Here is a 23,358-nt window from a genome sequence, read left to right on the forward strand (position 1 = left end):
TAAAAGATTTTCTTTGGATACAACACATCCATTGAGCAGTCCTATGGTTGTAAGATCACTTGAAGTAGAGAAAGATCCATTCCGACCTCAGGAAAATGATGAAGAAATTCTTGGTCCTGAAGTACCGTATCTTAGTGCAATTGGAGCACTAATGTACCTTGCAAGTCATACACGACCTGATATATCATTTTCAGTTAATTTATTAGCAAGGTTTAGTTCATGTCCAACCCGAAGGCATTGGAAGGGGATTAAACATTTACTTCGTTACCTTCAAGGTACGAAGGATATGTGTTTATTTTTCCCAAAGTTGTCCAAAGAAAATTTGATTGGTTTTGCAGATGCAGGTTATTTATCTGATTCTCATAATGGTCGGTCACAAACTGGATATGTGTTCACATATGGTGGTACTGCCATTTCTTGGTGTTCCATGAAACAAACCATTGCAGCTACTTCTTCCAATCATTCTGAGATTTTAGCAATTCACGAGGCTAGTTGTGAATGTGTATGGTTAAGGTCGGTAGTTCAACATATAAAAGAAGTTTGTGGTTTATCATCAGGGAAAGAGGCACCAACAACTTTATATGAGGATAACGATGCTTGTATTGCTCAACTTAAGGAAGGATACATCAAAGGCGACAGAACAAAGCACATCTTACCCAAAATTTTCTTCACTCATGATCTTCAGAAGAATGGAGATATAAATGTATTGCAGATTCGTTCAAGTGAGAATTTAGCAGACTTATTTACTAAGGCTCCTCCGACAGCAACATTCAAAAAGTTAGCTTACGACATTGGATTGCGTCGTCTTAAAGATCTCAAGTGATGTAGTCAATCTAGTCATGAGGGGGAGTTAATGCGTGCTGCACTCTTTTTTCCTTAACCATGGTTTTTTTCCCACTGGGTTTTCCTGGTAAGGTTTTTAACGAGGCAACATCTTATGCGCATTATAGTGTATTATTTTGTACGGGTTTTGTAGTAAATGTTAGTTATTGTTTTATTCAATATATAGTCATCCAAAGGGAGTGTTATGATAATATCTAAATATGGATGACTATTATCCCATGTACAATCTAGAATATTCTAGAGTTGGGTATTTGGTCTTATCCATTGATAGAATCCTAGATAATGTACATTATATATATCCCGTACTGATATAAAATACAACGTAACAATCTTCCCTCATCTCTCTATATTTTCTCTTTCATAATAACAAAATAAGAATATTTTAAGAGACGAGTAAAGTTTGGACAATTATGGTCAATTATTCCAAAACGGAGAGGGAGTAATTATTCTTCGTGTACTTGTTCAAAAAAATAAAAATAAAATTATTCTTCGTGTACACGTGAGAAAGACATGATGAATCATACAGTAGTATTCTCAGTTTTCTTCTAAGTTGTAATTTTGTACTTGGTGGGAAGTAAAATCTGTGTATCAGTTTCCTCTGTAATCAACCAGTTTATATGAATCGGTTGAGTCGTCCGTTAAACCTGTTCAACCCACCTTCACTCACACCAACAACAACCCGCCTTCTCCTCAACCTTCGACCCCGCATCTCCGCCGCACGCCTCCATCTCCGCCGCCGACCACACTCTCTCTCCGCCGCCGTCGTTCACCGGAAAACAATGGACTCCGATAATTCTCTCGCCAATCTCTCCGGCAGCGTAATCGATGATTTCGTCAATGTTCAGACTCCGACGAATGAGCTCGATAATCACGACCCTAATTTAGTCGCGATTGATAGTGATGATAATGGAGGAGAGAGAATTAATAATGATGATGTCGGAGGAGAGAGAATCGCTGAGAGTGAAGGCTCCAACAATGCCGGAGAATCAGAGAGTAGATCGCTTCCTCAAGAACTTTCCAGAAATGTTGTTGTGTTGTCTTGCAATAATGGCGATGGTTATAAATGTGACGTTTATTTGGTCGGAACTGCTCATGTGTCTGAGGTAATTAACTTAATTGGGGTTTCTTTAATATGTTTTTGTTTCGATGATTGTAAGAATTTCGAAATTAGGGGTTTCTTGATTGTTTGTTTTTGGGAATTTAGTTTTGATTTGGAAATTGGGGGTTTCTTGATTTTTTTTTTTTTTTTTTTTATTTTTTTTTTATTTTTTATTTTTAAATTGTGATGATTCGAACAATGTCTTTGTTGTTGGTTTTGACATTATAAGGTGTGATGATTTTAGTTTGCTTTAATTGTCGGTTTCGAACAATTGTTGATAATTTCATGGTTGTTTGCTGTTGTTCTTACCAACAATATCATCGTTGAGGATAGAAGTGGAAACGTTGATAGATTGTCTTGGGTTTGAATTTTGAGTGCGCCAATTATCGATGAGTGAAATAGTTCTAAATAAGTCGGTTTATGAGGTTTCTCATTCGTAGCGTATTGCCATTAGTCAGAGGGGTGTTTCCCTCTCATTTTAACTGAATTATAGTGTGCATTTTGATGCTGCATAATGAATTGGTTTCCCTCTCATTTTAAAAGTGCTTATTTCTTGATTAAAGCTTATCTTCACTTCACAAATATCATTTGGGAAATTGCATGCAAATTAAATTTAGATAATGGGTCGCTCTTAGGTTACATCGTATCGCTTAACAACTAGAAGAAGCTTAAATTAGTTCAAATGAATCTGGGGTTACGGGAAAATTTGATGGTCGCTTGCTGTTATTTTTGCCAATAATAATATGTTTATTTGAATATAAAAGACAAAAGGGTTGGTTGATTGATTGATTGATTGAGTTGATTTTCCTCATATTGCTGATTACTAAATCTTGAATTCGAAATTTTGGAGTCCCAATTACCGTGAAGATAATGTTTCTGCTTAAGTAGGTGTACTCAAAGTCTCAAATAGACAAGCAACTTTACAGCTTCACATAGTTTGTCAGTTTTTGATTCTACACATATAGAGTGAAAAAGCAGTATCTCTTCTTTTAATTCAGAGGCAGTGTTGAAGCATGTTTTTAATTTATTTTTGCAGGAATCATGCAGAGAGGTTCAAGCTGTAATCAGTTTCTTAAAACCAGAGGTGCTTCTCTATCTATCTTTTTAAATTTCAGAATTTAACAGAGTAACAAAGATTCCTGCTGTAGCTATCGTATTTAGTTTTGATGTTATGGATGTTTTTTAAGACTTCTTTTTGCTGTGGTTCGGATGGTTTTAGGTTGTGTTTTTGGAGCTCTGTTCAAGTCGTGTGTCTATTCTTACCCTTAAAGATTTAAAGGTCAGTGTTTCAACCTTTTTTTCCTTCATGATTGTTTATACCTTTTGTCATGTTGAGGCCTGTATCACCATATTTTGCAGTGATTCCAAACTTAACAGCAGCTGTTTAAAGTTCTGTATATATATATATCTGTTTAAAGTTCTGTATATATACATACATATATATCTTTTTTTTTTGCAGGCCTGGGGGGGGGGGGGAGAGGAGGGGATTCTGTTTTCGTAATGATGTAATGTGTTATGTACTTGTTACATGATTGTTTTTGCGATGATTTCAGGCCTTGGTTGGTGGTCTTATTAGTTCAGTTGCTTCTATATTAGTATAAATTGGACTTCGTTGTATGATTATCTAGAATTACGTTCAACTTTTCAATTTTTCATCTGTACCCGCATCGCATCAGTCTCTAACTATTGCTACAAGTGTATGGAACTTCAAAGCTCACACAGACACTTTCACTTTTATTATCTTGAACCACATTGTAGAAGAAAGATGTGAAAATAGAAGGACAAGAAGAGTATGTGGGATATGTGCTCACAAATGGGCTTGGGCTTAGTTTTCATCAAAAGTTAACAATCAAGCTATCTTGAATTGTGTATATGTTGCTACAAGTTAGAATTCCTGTAAAAAGTCTTCTAAAATTGGGAAAATATTCTATTTAATTATTTATATCATGTACCTGCACCGTGTCCAATTTTAGGTAAGGCTCGGTTTCTAAAACTTTCAGCCTTGACACATTTGACACTTGGATATGTACCCATGCCCAACATTCATACCCGTGTCTATGTAACATAGATCTAGACAATTGTCCAAATTAGGTCACTAAGCAAGGCTAGGCTATTCAGCAAAGGTTAGTTATCTTGTTTTGGCAGTATCTTTGCAGTGATGTGGGAATGACTATGTGTTGCCTTTTGGGGGGTTCTGATTTTGGTTCTTTTTTCCAGTTTTTTTGGAGGTCGGGTAGCACATTTCATTAGCGATACCTAGCTTGTGAGTTCAAGGTTACAAGAAATCAATGATTCACCCTAGAGATGGATTAATGAGGCTGGAGATAGGAGTCGTAGGACTCTTGGACGCTGGAAAGCACGTAACTAGCTTTATACTATTAATTAAGGCTTCAAGTCATTGAAGAAAGGGGCACCATTTGAGTTCTTCTTTTCCTTAGGCTAGTATTGCTTTTATGAGCAACAGTGGATGGCCACAGCATGGCTATGTTCTTCCTATATTTGGGAAAACCTCTGATGTAACATAATTCCCTTGGCATTTGAACTGAAATCTTGCTTTCAAGGGGGTTAAGCCAGCTACACATTCATCTGAACCACTACAAGTCTCTAGAATCACTGGTAATTGTTTCCTATCATTGCTTGCCTCTTGCATCATTTTCAGTTCTTGATTTATCTTAGTATGGAAATAACTGAAGTGAGAAAGAGTGTGGGGTTCAATTGGTCTCAGAAGACTATAATAAAAACAAATTGAACTGCAGGAACATTTAATTTTTACTGTAAGGTTCAACAATGAAGGTTCTTAGACTCGTCTTACAAAATCTTTATGAAAGAATCTATGTATGTATACAAGTGTTTTATTTCATGGATATGAGTGTTAATTTTAAGGATGAAATAGTGTATGTTAGTGTACCATGACATTAATTTCACCTCCTGAAATTTTTCAATAGGGAAAGTGTTGATTTTTCACAAATTAATAGTGGGCATTTAGTTTTTAAGACTTTTAGTCCGTGTGTCCGTGTTCTGGACTTCTGGGTTGGACTCTTATTTATCATGTCCCTGGATCTTCAAGTCCTTTTGCCTTTACAACGTCAGCCTCTTGGATTTACGCCTTTGACAACCATATTCAATTTAGAGAATCATGGACAATGTCTAGTTACCTAGTTTTGTGCCTCATAGGCCCCAATGCACTTCAATTCTCCCTGTCCCTGCACCCCCCATCGCATAGAATCTCATTCTGTTCTTGATGGATGTTAAACTACAATCTGATCACATGTTCTTTCTTTTCTACGTCTACCAACATTCATACCCTGTGTACCATAGAGGATATAAGTGCAACTCCCACTTTGTGATCATGATAAATGACCTACTAGAACCCTTAAGTGACAAATGAATGAATAATTAAGCTCTTCTTTGACCACTCTTGCATCATGAGCTTTCCAAACACTTATTAGAACATTTTTAGGAGTTGATGGCAGTGGACTTAATGATGGAACACCATTTATAAGAAGAAAGACAGAATGATAGATTGTGGAGGATAGTACTTAACGACTGTGTTAAAAATCACAATGATGGATTTAGAAAATAGAACAAGCAAACAGCAAAAACCTTCCAGACATTGTTGGAATGGTGAATCCATCATTCTTAAAATGGAGAAAAATACTCTCAATGCTTTTTTGGAGAACGCTCTCAACCATGCTTCCAATCCTGAAACTAATGATCAACTAGTTCGTTCAACCAAGAAAACTAAATGCAAAATCAACAATCCCAATGAGGTTCCTCACATCTCTACCAATAATAATCCCCCTGCTATGCAACCTGCTCAAGGAGTAACAACCCCTAGTCTTTCTTTCAGAGATATGGTGAACTCCACAAATGCTTTGGATTTCTCTCCACATCATATCCCTGTAGAAGATGATGAGGAATTGTCGGATGGTGATGAAGCCCCGGCAGACATGGTAGAAGATCCCAAATGTCCAGTGATTCTTCTCTCGAAAGAAGAAAAAGCTAGACTTCGTTAACCATGGAAACACACTCTCATTATTAAAATGTTTGATAGTAAGATTGGATACATGTCTCTCATGAAGAGATTGAAAAAGAAATGGGAATTGTCTGGACTACTTCATTGCTCGTTTTTCTAATTTGGGTGACTACAACCATGTCCTTACTCAGGGGCGGGGCCCTGGGTGCTTGATGACAATTACCTTACCATTAGAAAATGGATTCCCAATTTCATTCCTGATAATACTCCAATGAGATTTCTGACTGCTTGGGTACGTATTCCGAATTTATATGTGGAATACTTTGATAAGGAATTTCTTCACAAAGTAGGAAGCAAAATTGGCAAGGTTATTAGAATTGATAATAACACTGCATTAGCTCAACGGGGTCAATTTACTAGGCTTAGTATTGAGCTCGATCTATCGAAGCCTCTTTTGTCAAAATTTTGGCTTAAGGGTCGTATTTGGAGGATTTAGTACGAACGACTTTGCATGATTTGTTTCAATTGTGGAAAAATTGGTCATCAAGGGGATCAATGTCAGTCTTATGATCACAATTCTACTGATCTGGGGTTTGATAATGAAACGATTCCAGTGAATAAATGAGACAAGGTTTTCTTGGGAGTGTAGTTCAAGTTGCAATGAAGTAGAAAGTTTAATGCTTGGGTGGATGATAACCAATTGGTTGAAGTGGAATTTTCTGGACCCTCTCATACTTGGGCTCGTGGGAACACTGTCGCCACTAGACAAAGCGCACGCATAGATCTTGTTCTTTGTTCTTTTGAGTGGAGCTCTCGATTTGACAAGGCAAGAGTAAAGCACCTACCTGCTTTACAATCGGACCATTGTCCCCTGCTCATTTCTCCTAATGGATTTGCTCCCCTTGATTCTTTGAACTGTCCTTTTCGCTTCCAAGCGGCTTGGCTCTCTCATGAAAAGTTTTCGGATTTTTTAGAAAAAAAATGGAATTCATCTGCTCCTCTCATCCCGCTGCTTTCCTCTATTTCAAAAGATCTCCAAGAATGGAATCAAGAGATTTTTCATAACATCTTTAGGGAGAAACGTTCCTTAATGGCTCGTATCAAAGGTGTTCAATCGTCCCTTGCAACATACAGACATTCGGGCTTATTGAAGCTTGAGGCAAAACTCCGTAGAGATCTTGATGATGTGTTGGAAAAAGAGGAGCTTCTTTGGTATCAAAAAGCTCGTGTCAATTGGATTGAGAATGGTGACCGAAACACGTCTTTCTTTCACCTAAGTATTGTAATCCGTCGATGGAGGAATAAAATTGCAGCTATTAAAAATAATGATGGTCAGTGGGTTTATGATCCGATTGAGGTGAAAAATCTGGTTGTCAATTATTTTTCTTCTGTGTTGATGATGGCCACACAGGGAATACAATATTCCCAAAGGCGTGTGTAAGGGGCTTTCTAATGAAGAGTGGGACATGTTATGCTGACCATTCACTAAATGTGACATCGAGGTTGTAAAAAATATGGGGGCGTTGAAAGCACTAGGACAGATTTCAAGCCATCTTTTATCAGAAGAATTGGGATGTTGTAGCTCCTAATTTGTATTCCATGGCATTGTCGGTGTTAGAGGGAATCCCGATTCCCTCAATGAAACCTTTTTGGTGTTGCTGCCTAAAATTGATAGTCCGGAATCCCCTACTCAATTTAGGCCAATCGGCCTATGCAATGTCACATACAAGATCATCACGAAGGCAATTGTAAATAGATTAAAACCTCTGCTACCAAAACTCATCTCGGCCTCTCAATCGAGTCTTGTTCCAGGGAGACAAATAACCGACAAAATTGTTATTGTCCAAGAAGTCATCCACACTATGAAACGCAAACAAAGTGGGAAGGGTTATATGACAATATAGATCGACTTTGAGAAGGCCTATGACCGTCTCAAATGGGCTTTTATTCGTGACACTCTCTAGGAGATGAATTTTCCAATTGCTTTGATTGAAATTATTATGAAATGCATCTCCTCCCCTTTGATGCAACTTCTTTGGAATGGGGAAAAGACAGAGGCATTCTATCCTTCTCGTGGCATAAGACAAGGTGACCCCTTATCACCTTATCTTTTTGTTATTTGTATGGAACGTCTCAATCAAGTCATAGAAGAAGCAATATTTAATGGGAGCTGGAAATCGATTTATGCAAGTAGAGGGGGTCCTCTTCTTTCTTATCTCCTTTTTGCGGACGACTTGATCTTATTTGCCGAGGCTTCATTGCCTTGATAGGTTTGGTGCAGCGTCTGGACAACGTGTTAGTCTAGCTAAATCACGTGTCTATTTTTCACGCAATGTTTCGAGCACTGATGCTACTGCTATTAGCCAGGCTTTGGGTATGGAATCTACAGAAGACTTGGGTATTTACCTTGGGATGCCTACATTAACGAGTAGGGTAACAAAAGCAACCTTTGCGCATATTTGTGAGAAGATTGATAGAAGACTTATCGGTTGGAAAACTAAATACCTTTCTCTTGCGGGGAGGGTAACTCTTGCTAATTCTACTATCACTTCTATGGCAAATTATTCAATGCAATCGGCCAAGATTCCTCGGGGGATTTGTGATGACATTTATAAAAAAACACGCCGTTTTATTTGGGGAGGAACGGAAGAGCATAGACGTATCCATCTTCTTTCTTGGGAGACATTGCAACTGCCAAAAGACAAAGGAGGCCTTGGTATTAGATCAGCACGTCAAGCCAATTCGGCCTTCCTTACAAAACTTGGCTGGAGAGTTTTATGTGAACCTGAGACTCTTTGGTCGAGGTGATTAGAGCCAAGTATTGTAAGGGTAGGTGTGACATTGATATGTTCACACCCACCAATAACATGTCGAACGTTTGGCAAGGTATATAGAGAATGCTCATTGGATTTAAAAAGGTTCTGCTGTTGCCATTGGCTATGGTCGAAGGACCTTATTTTGGGATCATTGTTGGGCAACGGAGAACCCTCTCCGTGAGTTAGCAATAGCTACTATTCCAGAAGCGGTTGATGGTGCCATTGTTGATGAAATGTGGGATGCTGAAGGCGACTGGAGGTGGGAGTTGTTCTCTGATTTGCTTCCTCCATATGCTCTCAAATTGATTGCTGCCCACAAGGTTTATAAGGATTCAAATATTGAAGATCTGAGATTCTGGAAAGGATCTAACTCGGGTAAGTTTTCAATCAAGTATGCCTTAAAAATCATGAGGAATGATGAGCATATTCTTAAAGACTCGAAGTGGGATTTGGCTTGGTATACTACTGTGCAGCAACGAATCAAAATGTTTCTTTGGCTTGTACTACATGACCGTCTGCTATGCAATGCCAACCGATTAAACGCCAATTGACGGATGATCCCAGGTGTGAATTATGCTCTAGCCAAGCTGAGGAAACACTCATCCACTTATTCAGAGATAGTAGCTCAGCCAAGGTTATATGGGATAGCATTGGTGGTGCGGCTAATTACCCTTCCTTCTTTGGTGGGGATCTTCAATGCTGGATGATCTGTAATTTGAAAGCAGAGGGACTTATTTTTTCTGAAAAATGGCCGACCTTTTTTGCTACAACTCTTTGGTGGATTTGGAAATGGCGCAACAATCATATTTTTGGCAAAGGTGAAGATATCCCACATGACAAAGGCATCTTTATTCGAGGCAAAGCTGAGGAAGCCTGGAGGGTCTTAATGGGTGTTACTGATGAACAATCCTCAGTGAACAATGGCTCAATTCGTAGAGAAATTATGGTCAAGTGGCAGCCCCCTCCTATGGGATGGTTCACCCTCAATACAGATGGTGCTGCTAAGGGATCCCCTGGTGCTGCTGGTGGGGGAGGTATCTTGCGTGATTGCTATGGCCATTTTGTCTAAGCATTTTCAGCTAACCTGGGTGTTTGTTCTTCCTACCGTGCTGAATGACTTGCATTGGAGGTTGGTCTTCGAATTGCAGTTGACAAAGGCATTCCTAAGCTAGTTTTACAGATGGACAACAAAGCTTGTATTGAAGCACTACAAGGCGAGCAAGTGCAAGGAGGAGAAGGTGCGATTATCCTAAGGGAATGTCGCAACATCATTAAGTCTTTTGGGCTTAATTCATGTATTTTTCATTGTTTTAGAGAGGGGAACAAAGTGGCTGATAGTTTAGCTAATCTAGGTGTTGTCCAAAGGGAGAGGGTCCTTTATTTTGATAATCCTCCTATCGAAATAAAGGAGCTTCTTCAGGAGGACTTTCTAGGAGTCACCACTCCCCGTTTTGTTATGTAATTTCCTTGTTTTATTGAATAAAAGGGCCTGGCCTTCATTTGCACCAAAAAAAAAAAAAAAAAAATTGTTGGAATGGTGAGGACGGAGTACATATATGTGGAGTCATATTAAATGTTGACTAGTTTGAATTTGTACTATGTTTCCCACACTTTTTTATTCCATGATGTCCACCCCACTTCTGAAAAAAGCTAGGGATACTGATATTCGTTCTGGGCTAACTGGGAATTGATTTTTCATTTATTTGCAGATACCAACCATGACAGAAATGATAGACTCGTGGAAGAAAAAGCAGAATATTTTTGGAATACTCTACGGCTGGTTTCTTGCAAAGGTGTGTACTATTTTATTTTATTGATAGCATCCCTTGCAGTCTTTTTAGTATGCTGTATATTGAATCAATGTGAAGCTATGTGTTTTTTCTCATCAAAGTGACCAAAAGTTTACCTCAATTTCAGTTCTTATGAATAGTAAGGTCTGTTGAGAAAAACCATGCTTAAGTGTGTGCTGTATTTTTGTTTATCCTCCTGTATCAATAGGTCTCTTCACCTGTATACATCTTTGGAACTTTCTCAAACTGAGGCTCTAATTTTATTACAGAGAACTGCATTGGATTCGGGCCTTAGCGGGAACTTGGAATATTAATGCTTACCATCTTTCCTATTTATTTTGCTCCTTGAAATGTCAAGAAACCTATTTTTGAAGTTGCTCCTTCTGTATTACCCATTCTTAGAGTTTACATTATATTTGAGAGATTGAGGCAGATATCACTGAAGTAAAATGTCAAGAATTGCATGACCAGGTTGCTCATTCAAGAATATATATGATTAGTGAACTAGATAACCTGGACATGTCATTTGCGAAACACTGGCAGCAATACTTCATTTTTTCAGCTGACTTTTTTTTTTTAATTTTTTTTTTTAATTTTTTTTTTTTTTTTTACAGTGGTTTGCTAGGAACTGGGCTCAGAACAGGAACACACAATCACACACACAGAATATGAGAGAGCTCAATTGATATGTTGTATTGATAATCAAGGAAATTAAGCAATACAACTCTCCTTCTTTCGAGAGGAAGGATTCTCTCCAACAAACTCCACTCTAATCAATATTCAGCATATTTCTTCCATTACAATCATCCTATATATAATCAGTTGCTAGTATTTTTTACAGCTTAGAGGCATAACAAACTTATTACCAAAATTACCACATTACCCCAAACCCACATAACAAATTTCTAACAGAATTCCAGCTCAGCATCAAGTTGCTGGAGGATTCCTTTTGAGCCTTCTCCGAGCATATGTGATTAAGGGTCTAGGCTGGCCCCTTGCAATACCCCCTTCCCAAACTTACACCTTGTCCTCAAGGTGGAAAGAAGGAAATCTGGCATCAATCTCAGCAAACTGTTCCCAAGTAGATTCAAACTCTTGCAGTCCTTTCCACTTGATCAACACCTCTGTAGCTTGTTGAGAAGTTCTCACACCAACCACTGCCTCTGGTTCCACATCAAGAACTAAGTCAGAAGTAAGCTGAGGAGGAAGCTGAGTGGGCTGGGCAAGTGTCCTGTTCCAACTGCCTTCTTCAGAGAGATGTGAAAGACAGGATGAATTCTGGCATAGTCAGGTAATTGCAGCTTGTAAGCCACCTTGCCTACCCTTTGTAGCACCATGTAAGGCCCAAAGAATCTAGGATACGGCTTCTCATTCTTCCTCCTTGCCAAGGATTGCTGTCTATATGGCTGGAGCTTCAAGTAAACCAACTCCCCAACCTGAAACTCACCCTCCCTTCTACTCTGATCCTCATATTGCTTCATATAGCACTGGGCTTGAACCAGATGGAACTTCAGTTCATCCAATATAGCATCTCTCTCCAGTAACTGATCTTCAGTGGAGACAGAGACAGATGTGCTACCAGGTGCTAAACGCACTAAGTGAGGAGGGTCCCTGCCATACAAAGCCTTGAAGGGTGTGCAATGTGTGGTTGTATGAAATGCCGTGTTGTACCAATATTCAGCCCATGGTAGCCAAGATGCCCAGCTCTTAGGCTTCCCGTTCACAAAAAACGAAGGTAAGATTTTACCCCTTTGTTGAGAACCTCGGTCTGACCTGTCTCCGGATGGTAGGCTGTACTTCTTCTCAACTGAGTGCCTTGGAGTTTGAATAATTCAGACCAAAACACACTGACTGAGACAATAGAAGAGGGAACACCATGGAGTCTCACAATCTCCTTCAAGAAACAGTGAGCTACTCCTTGAGCAGTGTAAGGGTGCTTCAAAGGTATGAAGTGGCCATACTCGATGAGGCGGTCAACCACGACCAAAATCGAATCCCACCCTCCGGATTTAGGTAGACCTTTGACAAAATCCATGGAAATGTCCTCCCATACCTTGTCCGGAATAGGCAGAGGCTGGAGCAAGCCTAAGGGGGAGAGAGTAGAGGTCTTGTTTTGCTGACATACATGACATTACTTGACATAACTTGCAACATCCCTTCGCATTTCTGACCAATACCATTCAGCTGCCAAGCGTTGGTAGGTTTTTAAATCTCTTGCATGACCTCCTACTGGGGTCTTGGGCAACGAGTAGTGAGCTCAGAGTTGTTTGGGATGACCAGTGTGCCCTTGTACTTAAGCACCCCATTTTCTAGAGAGAACCACTTAGGAACTGTTTCATCCTTACCAATCCGAGAGCCCCAAGTCCTTATCAATGAAGGCCTTGACATATTCCCAACTAACTCCACAAGCAGTGACCATGGAAGCACACTCCACCTCCGGGGATTGTTGCCTTGACAGAGCATCGGCCACCTTATTGGTGGGCCCGACTTGTAGTGTATATCAAAGGTATAACCAAGAAGCTTGCTCACCCATTTCTGGTAAGCATATTCCACCACTCGCTGTTCCAACAAGAACCGCAAAATTTTTTGGTCCGTGCGTACTATAAATTGTCTTCCCAACAAATAATGCCTCCACTTCTCAATGGCAAACACGATAGCCATTAATTCATTCTCATAAATAGGCTTTGCCCTAGCCCATACTCTTAACACTTTGCTAAAATATGCTATAGGGTGAATTCCTTGTAGCAAGACTGCCCCTAAACCGAACCCCGAGGCAGAGAGAAATTAGGCATGGCCAAGATGGGAGCCTTGGTCATGGCTGATTTCAAGGCTTCAAAGGCCCGAGTAGCCTTGGCAGTCCATCCCTAACGGTCCTTCTGTAGATTAGTCAAGGGTCTTGCTATCTTTGCATAGCCTTGGATAAATTTCCTATAATAGTCCGTAAGGCCTTAGAAACCCCGTAAGTCCTTGAGGTTCTTGGGAACAGGCCAATTGACCATGGCATGGACTTTTGTGGCATCAAATTCTACTCCCATGCTTGAAATGACATGGCCGAGGTATGCCACCTTCTCCTTCCCAATTTCGCACTTCTTCATATTGGCATAAAGGCTGTGTGAGGCCAAGGTTTGTAAGACTTGCTGCAAATGGGAGTAGTGCTCCTCCATTGACTGACTATAGACGAGTATATCGTCAAAGAATACCAAAATGAATTTCCGAACTAAGGGTCTGAACACCTCGTTCGTTGCCGGAGCATTTGTAAGGCCGAAAGGCATTACGAGAAACATTAATGACCCTCGTGGGTGCGAAACGCAGTCTTGGGCACATCCTCCTTAACTCGAATTTGATGGTAGCCGGACTTGAGGTCCAATTTAGTGAACACCCTAGCACCGTGAAGTTCATCAAGTAGTTCATCGATCACCGGAATAGGGAATTTATCGGGGACCGTCTCCTTGTTAAGTGCCCTATAATCGACACAGAACCGCCACGAGCCGTCCTTCTTCTTAACAAGAAGAATCGGGCTAGAGTAGGCACTAGAAGAAGGCTGAATTATTCTTGCCTTGAGCATATCTTGTACTAGTTTTTCAATCTCATCTTTCTGGGGATATCTATAAGGACGCACACTGATGGGATTAGTCCCACTTTTCAAGGTAATGGCATGCTCAATATCTCTGATTGGTGGCAGCCCCTTTGGTAAGTGAAACACCTGCTGAAACTGGTCAGTGAGAGGTTGAAGAGCAGCTGGAACATGAATGTCTCCCACTTGGAGCCCCTCTAACTGATTGCACTCTAACAACACCCCATGCCCTTCTCTTTGCAGGGTCTTTACCATTGCTTTGAGGGAAATACAGGTCCTCTCTAGCTGTTGGATCCCCCTTAAGGGTCACCATCTCACCACCCACCTGGAATTTCAGGGTCTGGTGCTTCCAATTCAAAGCTATAGTGCCCAATTTCTCGAGCCACTGGGATGCCTAAGATCACATCAGAATTTCCCAAGGGCAGGATGAGAAAATCCTCAATGATGGAAACCCCCTGTAGCTCCAATAACACCCCCTTACTCAATCCTTCTCCCTAAACAGTCTCCCCTGTCCCAAAGTCACTCCAAAAATTTTCGAGTCGGAGATTGGTACCTGCAAGTGGTGCGAGGGTCCACCATCACTACCACCTTACCTCCATTAATGGAGCCCACCAACTTGATAGTCTTTACTGGTGAAACACCCGGGCTCGGGTCAACAGAAAAAGAAGATAAGGGTGAGGAAGGTACAGTTACCTCAACGGCGGCCAGCTCATCGGCGTCGCCACCATCATCCTCGTCATCGTCGACGGTGAGAAGCACACTGAGTTCCCGGCGACGACAACGATGATTCAAATTCCACTTCTCATCGCAACGGAAGCACAACCCCTGCTCGCGTTTCTGTTGCACCTCCTTCTCCGAAGCCGCCTTATACCTCCGGTGGGATTGTGGTGGTTGCATGTGAGGCGATTTGGCTGAGTTTGGGTAAGTGGGGTCTGGATCGGGGTTGTGTTTGAGTTTGGTATTGTGTTTAGTTGGATAAGGGGTTTTCCTATTGGGTAGGGCTCCTCCACATCTTGGCCTTGGGCTAGCATGAGCTCTTTGATCGCTCAGGGCCCCAACTTTAAGGGGTCCACATCTATTTATTTTTATTTAGAAAAAATAGTTTATAATAATTTATACAAAATATTTTTTTTTACAAAAATCAAAACAAGGCAAAAACTGAAAATTATACACAATATTCATTTTAGGAGGTAGCTCTGGCTTTTTCTGTAATTCAAGCATTTTATTAGCTTCCCAATTTTATAATTATGTTATTAAAACTCTTTACTTAACTTTCATAATTTTTTTTTTCAAAAAAGTAAAAATTATGATCTATATATTAGAGTAAAAGTTAGGCAAGTTGTTAAAATCATTATTGTTAAAAAGAAAAAAAAATAGAAAGAAGAGTTAGCAAAATCTCAAATGACTATCATGCATTCGTTATTTTGACAAACTTTTTAACATAAAGTTCATGAAAAATTATGGAGGAAGCCCCAATTTATCACATTCATAAACAAACAAAAGTACATGGAGTCAACATGGCATTTTCTTATTTATACCAACAACTGTGCTCCCCATATTTATAAAAAAGTTGTTGATTTAATTTGTTTACAGTTTTACCACTTAACAAACAAAATTTATTTATCAAGATAATAAACTTGTATTTTCTCGTAATTTTGTTGATGTATTATTAGTAAATACGACTCGATTATTTAGGGGCCCTTGTTTAGTTTTCGCTCCGGGCCCCAAAAATTTCCGAGACGGCACTGGGCTGACCCGCATGAATAATTCCATGGCCTGATCCAAAGTGACCGGATCCAGGATCCGCACTTCCACTCGGATCTTCTCTTCCAATCCATTTATATACTGCAATTTCTTCAGGTACTCCTTCCAAGGATGCCAGCAACTCAATGAAGCGTCGCCGGTAGTCATCCACCGTACCGGTTTGCTGGTGGGCCAACCACTGCTCATGCAGCGTTCCGGTTGCCGTGGTACGGAAACGCCGGAGAATCAATTTCTTCAGCGATTCCCAAGTGAGCAACGGGTGGCGCTGGTGTTCCCATTGATACCAAAGCGAGGCGTCACCGTCGAGAGCTACCACCGCCGCCTCCATCTGATCCTCCTCGCTGAGCCAATAAAAATGGAAGAATCGCTGCCCTGAGAATCCAACCATCTGGGTTAGATCCATCGAAAATTGGGAGATCAAGCTTTCTCACCTTCCAATTCGATTGGCAACCATGGAAACTCTCGTCATGCATCTCCGAACGTGGTTGTGAACCAGCGAAAGGGTTGTCCCATTGGTAGGAGGACCCAGATACTCCGTTGCATTGGTTCTTCTCTGGACCATTGGCAAACTGAGCCGTTAGATCCATCTTAAATGCCGCCAGTAGTGATTTCTTGAGCAACGCGACCAGGGACACCTGCAATCTCCTGAAGATCCAAACGCTGGCCATGGGTAAGTCGAGCCATCGTCTACTCCGGCAAGGATCGTGGCGGCTCTAATACCAATTTCTAGGAACTGGGCTCAAAACAGGAACGCACAATCACACACACAGAATATGAGAGAGCTCAATTGATATGTCGTATTGATAATCAAGGAAATTAAGCAAATACAACTATCCTTTCGAGAGGAAGGATTCTCTCCAACAAACTTTACTCTAATCAATATTCAGCATATTTCTTCCATTACAATCATCCTATATATAATCAGTTGCTAGTATCTTCTACAGCTTAGAGGCATAACAAACTTATTACCAAAATTACCACATTACCCCAAACCCACATAACAAACTCCTAACAGAATTCCAGCTCAGCATCAAGTTGCTGGAGGATTCCTTTTGAGCCTTCTCCGAGCATATGTGATTAAGGGGTCTAGGCTGGCCCCTTGCATGGTCTCAGCTGATGTATGGCAAGTATGTTGGTGTTAAATGAACCCAACAGATCTACTGTGGTGATTGAACCCATACGCAAGGATGTTTACTCCTTCCCTTTAAATTCCAAGTCTAGATTTGTGAATCAAACATCAATTACCCAAGGCCCTAGGCTGTCTGCTGTATGTATTGTGAAAATCAAGATGAGATCACTATCCTCTATTTCCAAATTTAAAGAAGTTTACTGTGTGATAGTTCTTGCTGATTCTATTTGGGTATAGGAGACAAACTAGTTAGTAAAAGAGGGTTATAGGACTTTGGTTTGCTAAAGATTGTAAGAGGCTAGCTTGATGATGATGGCTGATTTTAGCTCTTCTGAGGGGGAAGATGTCTTATTTAAAAGGTGGGAGTTTGCTAGACTTGCTCAGAGATTTTCTGAACTTTGAAATTCTGTCCATTGATCTGCATGGCTCTTGGTTATATAAAAAATCTGGGCTGGAACAAGGTCAAGAAAATAATCTTGACGCTAATGGCAGAAGTGGGATGATAATGGGAGCTTGGTTGCCTATCCAAAGGTCAAAAGTTTCATATATGGTATCTAGGAGAAAACTGATGAGAAGTTTTTCATCTGATGGGAGGAAAAACAGGCTTTTGTGGGCAGAAAGCAGGAAAAGTGTTCCATAGTATTTAAAATTGGCAATTGATTATGAGAGATATTGTATGGATTATGCTTCAGGTTTTGTTAGTTGTTTGACCTCTCGTAGTCTCTTATGACAGTGACAGCTTGCTATCTTAAATAATTCTCACTCTTCAGAATTCGTACACCCTTTATATATATATATATATATATATATATATATATATATATATATATATATATATATATATATATATATTTTAAAATAAGAAAAAGCAAGCAGGGTTAGCAGGGATTATTGGGGTAATTTTCTTTGGCCTGGTTATTTTTTTTGTAACTGCTCTTATTTTAATTAAGCATTCTTTATATATTGTATATTTGTTTTTATTTTTTGTTCAGGTTGCTGACAAACTTGAAGTGCTTCCTGGTTCTGAGTTTCGAGTGGCATTTGAAGAAGCAATGAAGCTTGGCAGCAGGGTTGTACTTGGTGATCGGCCCGTGCAAGTAAGATTATCGCTGGTTAAATTTGTCCAGAATTTATGGTTAATTGTAAATTTTAATTCAGTCTCCTGTCAAATTTATAATTTATTGCAAGCTAAAATAACCCAAATCCTTTTGGATTACTGTTTTGGTTGAAAACTGCCAAAAGTTAGTTAAGTGAGGGTGTTTGGAATTCTTGCAGCCTAATTATTGAATTATAATTATGTGAATATATTGATGCTGTATAAATGGCTCTTTTTAATGCAGTTTACTCTTTATAAATGCTTTCATTTTGCTTTACTCCTAATCAGTTTTTTTATTTGTCGATTTGATTGAGGGCAAGGCTTAATGAATTACCCCCTTTTCAGCAGTTCCATTGATTTTTATTCCTAGAAATTTCAAGATTTCCAGTGACCTTCAAATTTTATGTTTCTTAATTACTGGTATTTTTCAGAAGATTATTTAACTAATAAAAAATTTACTTGGCAAACTTTTGACTTGTATTTCATAATCAAACTGAATTCGTGCTGGCTGCTTTTCATGAAAAACGTTTGTTTGGCTTCAATGATTTTGTAAAGTGATATGAGGCATCATTGTTGATAAATGGTTCTTGCTGTCTTTGATTTGAGTATCTATATTTTATACCCATGTAGATGCTTTTGATAAAACCTTTCTGCAAATGGGTGGTAGTATCTGATGCATATTTAATGCAGTATTTTATATCTCTCTTTTATCTTCATTGGATGTTACGAATCACAAAGGTCTCCCTTTGTCCCTTAATGTTTTCACACTTCCTAACTATGGAGTTCTCCAAATTAAAAACCCTTATGGGGAACACATTTAGTTGATGTTTTTCTCTCCTTAAGAATGCCGCATAGGCACAAGCCACATACCCACCTCACTAGTCTTTTTTTGAAAATATGGGTTATTTGTCAGAACGTACCTTATTTGACACATTTACGTGAGAGAGCTTTTTTGGGGCAAATAGTAGTATAGTACCTTAATATACTAAGCATCTTTACGAAACATCTTATTGCTGGACCCCAGAGAAAAGTCAGCCACAGAAACTTTCCCTTTTATTTGACTATATTTCTCTCTTTCTTATTTTCACACATTCACTTCCTCCCCTCCCTTGGTTTCTCTTTTCTTCTAGTTTATGAAACTACACCAGTATTGTTGTAATTTACATTATGCTCTCTTTTGGGTCTTCTATGATGACTTTTGATCCCCTCTCCTATTCTTTCTTAATGAGTCTATCCCTCCCATGGCTCCCATGTGACTTCCACTTCTAGTTCAAGACTCCTTGGTGGTTAAGGCAACCATTTTTTTTTTTGTTTTTTGTTAATTTTATTTTATTTTTATTTTTTTCACATCATGCTCTCGCTCTTTTGGTCTTCTATGATGACAAATGATTCCATCTCCTATTCTTTCTTCTTGACTCTCCCCCTCCTGGGTGACTCCTACTTTTGGTTCATAACTCATGGTGTTAAGACCAAAATTATATGCAAGTATGATCACAATTTTCTGTATGTCATGTTGAATATTCTTTGGAACTTTGGTTGTTGAAAATCTTAATATGTATATATGATGCCAAATTTTGATGTTGTATTTTTGAACTAGGTGACATTACGAAGAACATGGAGTAAAATGCCACTTTGGCATAAGATTAAACTAGTGTACTCTTTTCTCTTCCAAGCAGTGTTTCTCCCAGGCCCAGATGATATTAATAGAATGGTAAAATTTATTACATGAATTGACTTGCTGATATCAGAAATACTCATAAATTTTTCATTTCATTTTTGATGTGTGTTTCTGTATTGCTTTGAGGTTTGACATGTTGTACACTTATCTAGTTAAAGGAAATGGATGATGTCGATATGTTGACTTTCGTGATTCAAGAGATGAGCAAGGAGTTCCCCACATTGATGGAAACGCTAGTGAATGAGCGAGATCTGTTAGTTTTCTCTTGCCTTTGTATCCAGTTTTATTTTTCTTTATTTTCAAAGTATTCTTACCTCTATAAGTTAGATATGATAAATGCTATTCTTTCTCTTCTAAGTTAGGTGATCTTACCGGTTTTCTCTTTTTCATGGGTATGCTGGACACCTATTAATTGAATTATACACCTATACAGAAATTTAATAAAGTGAAAAGTTATTGCTCTTTTATTGTCTGCCTTTGAGAAACTTGCTTAGTTGATTTTTTACTCTTTTTTTTTTATAAATAAATAATTTTTACTGCTGAGCAGTCAGCAGAAATTACAAGAACATTTCTCAAATAGCAATAATAAAGATGGAGTATTGGAGTGACCTCCAATTTTCCAAAATTCCAGATGTTTTATTTATTTATTTTTTTCAATTTTCAATTGTCACTAAACTGTTGATTAGTTATTAATATGTTTCCATGACATTATGCTATAAAATCTGTTAAAAATATTATTCCTCTTCTACTTTCTGTCTAGCAACACACGCAACACCACCCAACCAGCCAACACAACATTCTTCAGACCTTGAAACCATAGTTTGCACCACCACATACCATCTTTTTATTAAAAAAAAATATCTACAACTTGGAATTTTGCTAAAGTGCAGGTCACCCGTCACCATCTAGAATTTTCCAAATAATATTAAATATCCAACAAAATTTAGACTGAATATGCTGTATATGGTCACAGAATTGTGCTAAACATAATCACATACCATCTCTTATTCTTGGAATTGATGAAGAGATGACTTTTGTAAAAATGGAGGGTCACCATATAGATCTCCTTAATAAAATTAATTATGTAACAAAATTATAAAAAAATATGCTATATTTAGCACAGAATTGTGTTAAACAAAATCACAGGGTCGCCATGGAAATTATAAAATATTTCCACCATCTAGAATTTTTCAAAACTGGAGCTCACCCATCTAGAATTTCCCAAAACAGATTAAATATTATTAGCCAAGTTCCGTTAAGTTTTCTCATTGTGTAATTATTAAAAGTTTTCAAGCCCCAACTGCCTTAGCCCACCACAAAGATAAATAAGTTTATCTATCCAAAATTCCATATCCCATGTAGAAAACATGTTGCAGATCTAAATTAGTACAAGAGAAAATTCAGTACTCCCCATACACAGCAAATAGCCACTTCCAAATATTACTTGCCATTTCACAATGAAAAAGACATGTGAGAAAGAGTCACTATTGGCACGACACAACATGCACATATCCAGCAAAATAGCTATCCCTGATCTCCCTTTGGAGTGTATCATTAATGTTGATTCTATCCAACCCAAGGTTCACTCAAAAGTTCTCACCTCAAGGGGAACTCTAGCCTCTCAAATAAAACTATGAACTGGGAAGAGGGGTACATCCATGTAAAAGATTGACAGACCTAAAAAGACATGCAACAAAAGGTGCTTAAAGAGAAATTTGCTTCTCATCACATCTCAGGAAATGCTCAGAGAAGCAGGGTGTAAATTGGTTGGCTTGGTTTCTGCTCTTGCAGTTGGTAAATGTAAAACATTTTTGTTAGATTGTAGGTGTTTTAAAGAGGAATTACTGAATAGCTCTTTATCTCTATATTATTTATCTTTATTCTTGTCAACCTGTTGATTTGCCAATGGGTCTTTGCATGGCCTAGGTATATGTCATCTACATTATTGAGGATTGCAAGGGAGAATACATCAGTGGTTGCAGTTGTTGGGAAGGGTCATCTACAGGGTATAAAGAGGAACTGGGAGCAACCTGTTGAGGTTAGTGACTATCAAATTTGTCAAATTGTGTTACTGTAGATAATGCTGAAAATTAATTGTCATCCAACCTACCTTGACTATTTTATTATGGATTCTAATATACGCTGTGAGATAAATCAATATCTTTATGTACTGATTGAAGTCACCTTTACATATTGATTGAAGTCAGCTTTACATATTGATAGATGAAGTCATATCAATCAAACTGACTAATATGCACTGATTGTTCATATTAAGCAATTAAAATTGTAGGCCTGTTCTTGATAGTTGATAAGCTGGTTTACTGTGTTTTGTTCTTTCCCATGCTACCTTCCTTTTTTTCATCTGAAGATTTTTACTTGCACTTTTGCCACCAATTACTCAATTAGTATCTATTACTTTCCTTTTAACATTATTCCATTTCAAAAATCTGTTTTCAATAGTATCATCTCAGCAGATTAAGGCTTTAAGGGGGATCTGTTTTGAGCCTTTTACCAGTTGCTGCTTTGATACAAAAACCATTAGATGAGTGTAGACTTTAGGAAACCCCCGACAAAGGGATTTTTTTGTATACAGATTTTTTGTAAATTTAAGTTAATGTGTTGGCAATCTTCACCTATCCCTTGGATTTTCAGTGCTTTTGTTTTGTCATTTGTAGGTCTCGGATTTAATGGAAATTCCTACAAGTCGTCCTTTCCTGTCAGCTGTGAAGGTCCTTACAACTGTTGGTGTAGCAGTTGCAGGGGCTGCAATAGTTTCCGGTATATACCTGGCATCAAAAAAGCAGTCCTAGTGACAATTTTCTGCTTTGTGAATCTTCTCGACTGAGAGATTGTTAATTTGGGTCGAAATTTACAAGATATGAATGCCATGATGTTTGCTTGTTGATGAAAGCTGATTATCAGTAACTGGTCATCAAGCGTTTGCTGCTTAGTGTTAGTAGCAGTATATCATTGTAGTTGTTGGAGGTAAAAGTGGTTGTAATAATTCGTCAGTATACGTATGATTCATAATGCTTTTGTTGATATTATCAGTGGTTGTAGGAGGGATCGTAACTGTAATTTGAGTGGATTTTGACGATTTGTGTCCCTGTTTGTATAAAACTTTTACACTTCATTCTTCATTAAGGAAAGAAAATAACTTGTAATGTTGTTTTAAAAAATTTTGCTTCTTATTTGTAATGTCGATTGAATGCAAGCCTTTAATTTTCATCCTTTTTATTGCTTTTAATTTAATTTTATTTTTTTGATGCAATTCTTGCTCACTTTTTGCTGGAAATAATGCTAGGTACAAAGTTCGCTCTCTTTCGGGAGAATCATAAAGCCTTTGTTCTTACCAATCTTCATAAAAACTTGTTTGAAAAAAATGACGAATGGTACATGGTGTAGAAATGAATTTAGAGTGTTGTAACGTCCATGTTAAATTAAAAGTGAACGGTGAAAGTGTCTCTCCATTTAATTTAACAGTTTGACCAATAGCACTCACTTTTAATCGAACTGTTGCAACTAAGAGGGAACACAAGAAGTAATTATTTTGTACACTTCAATTTAAGTTGGCTAATATAATACTACTTCCG

The 23,358-nt window shown here is 38.5% G+C and overlaps 1 protein-coding gene across 1 annotated transcript; it reads left to right on the forward strand.

Annotated features, from left to right (window-relative positions):
* The first annotated feature begins 1,342 nt into the window (after window positions 1–1,342).
* On the forward strand, window positions 1,343–23,012 carry LOC110740302 (traB domain-containing protein-like). Its single transcript, XM_021920788.1, has 9 exons — window positions 1,343–1,946; window positions 2,979–3,026; window positions 3,162–3,221; window positions 10,444–10,527; window positions 17,984–18,088; window positions 19,685–19,798; window positions 19,918–20,018; window positions 21,692–21,803; window positions 22,441–23,012. The coding sequence occupies exons 1-9, from the start codon at window positions 1,461–1,463 to the stop codon at window positions 22,573–22,575; spliced, it is 1,245 nt and encodes a 414-aa protein (XP_021776480.1). The 5' UTR covers window positions 1,343–1,460; the 3' UTR covers window positions 22,576–23,012.
* The last annotated feature ends 346 nt before the right edge of the window (window positions 23,013–23,358 follow it).

Source organism: Chenopodium quinoa, unplaced genomic scaffold, assembly GCF_001683475.1.
Source record: "Chenopodium quinoa cultivar QQ74 unplaced genomic scaffold, ASM168347v1, whole genome shotgun sequence".
NCBI lineage: Eukaryota > Viridiplantae > Streptophyta > Magnoliopsida > Caryophyllales > Amaranthaceae > Chenopodium > Chenopodium quinoa.

Excerpts from the sequence above, each read along its gene's own strand:
- LOC110740302 (XM_021920788.1), top strand. The coding sequence starts at position 1,461 with ATGAATCGGTTGAGTCGTCCGTTAAACCTGTTCAACCCACCTTCACTC. Across the intron at positions 10,528-17,983 it reads ACGGCTGGTTTCTTGCAAAG|GTTGCTGACAAACTTGAAGT; the intron begins GTGTGTACTATT and ends TTTTTTGTTCAG. Across the intron at positions 19,799-19,917 it reads CAGATGATATTAATAGAATG|TTAAAGGAAATGGATGATGT; the intron begins GTAAAATTTATT and ends ACACTTATCTAG.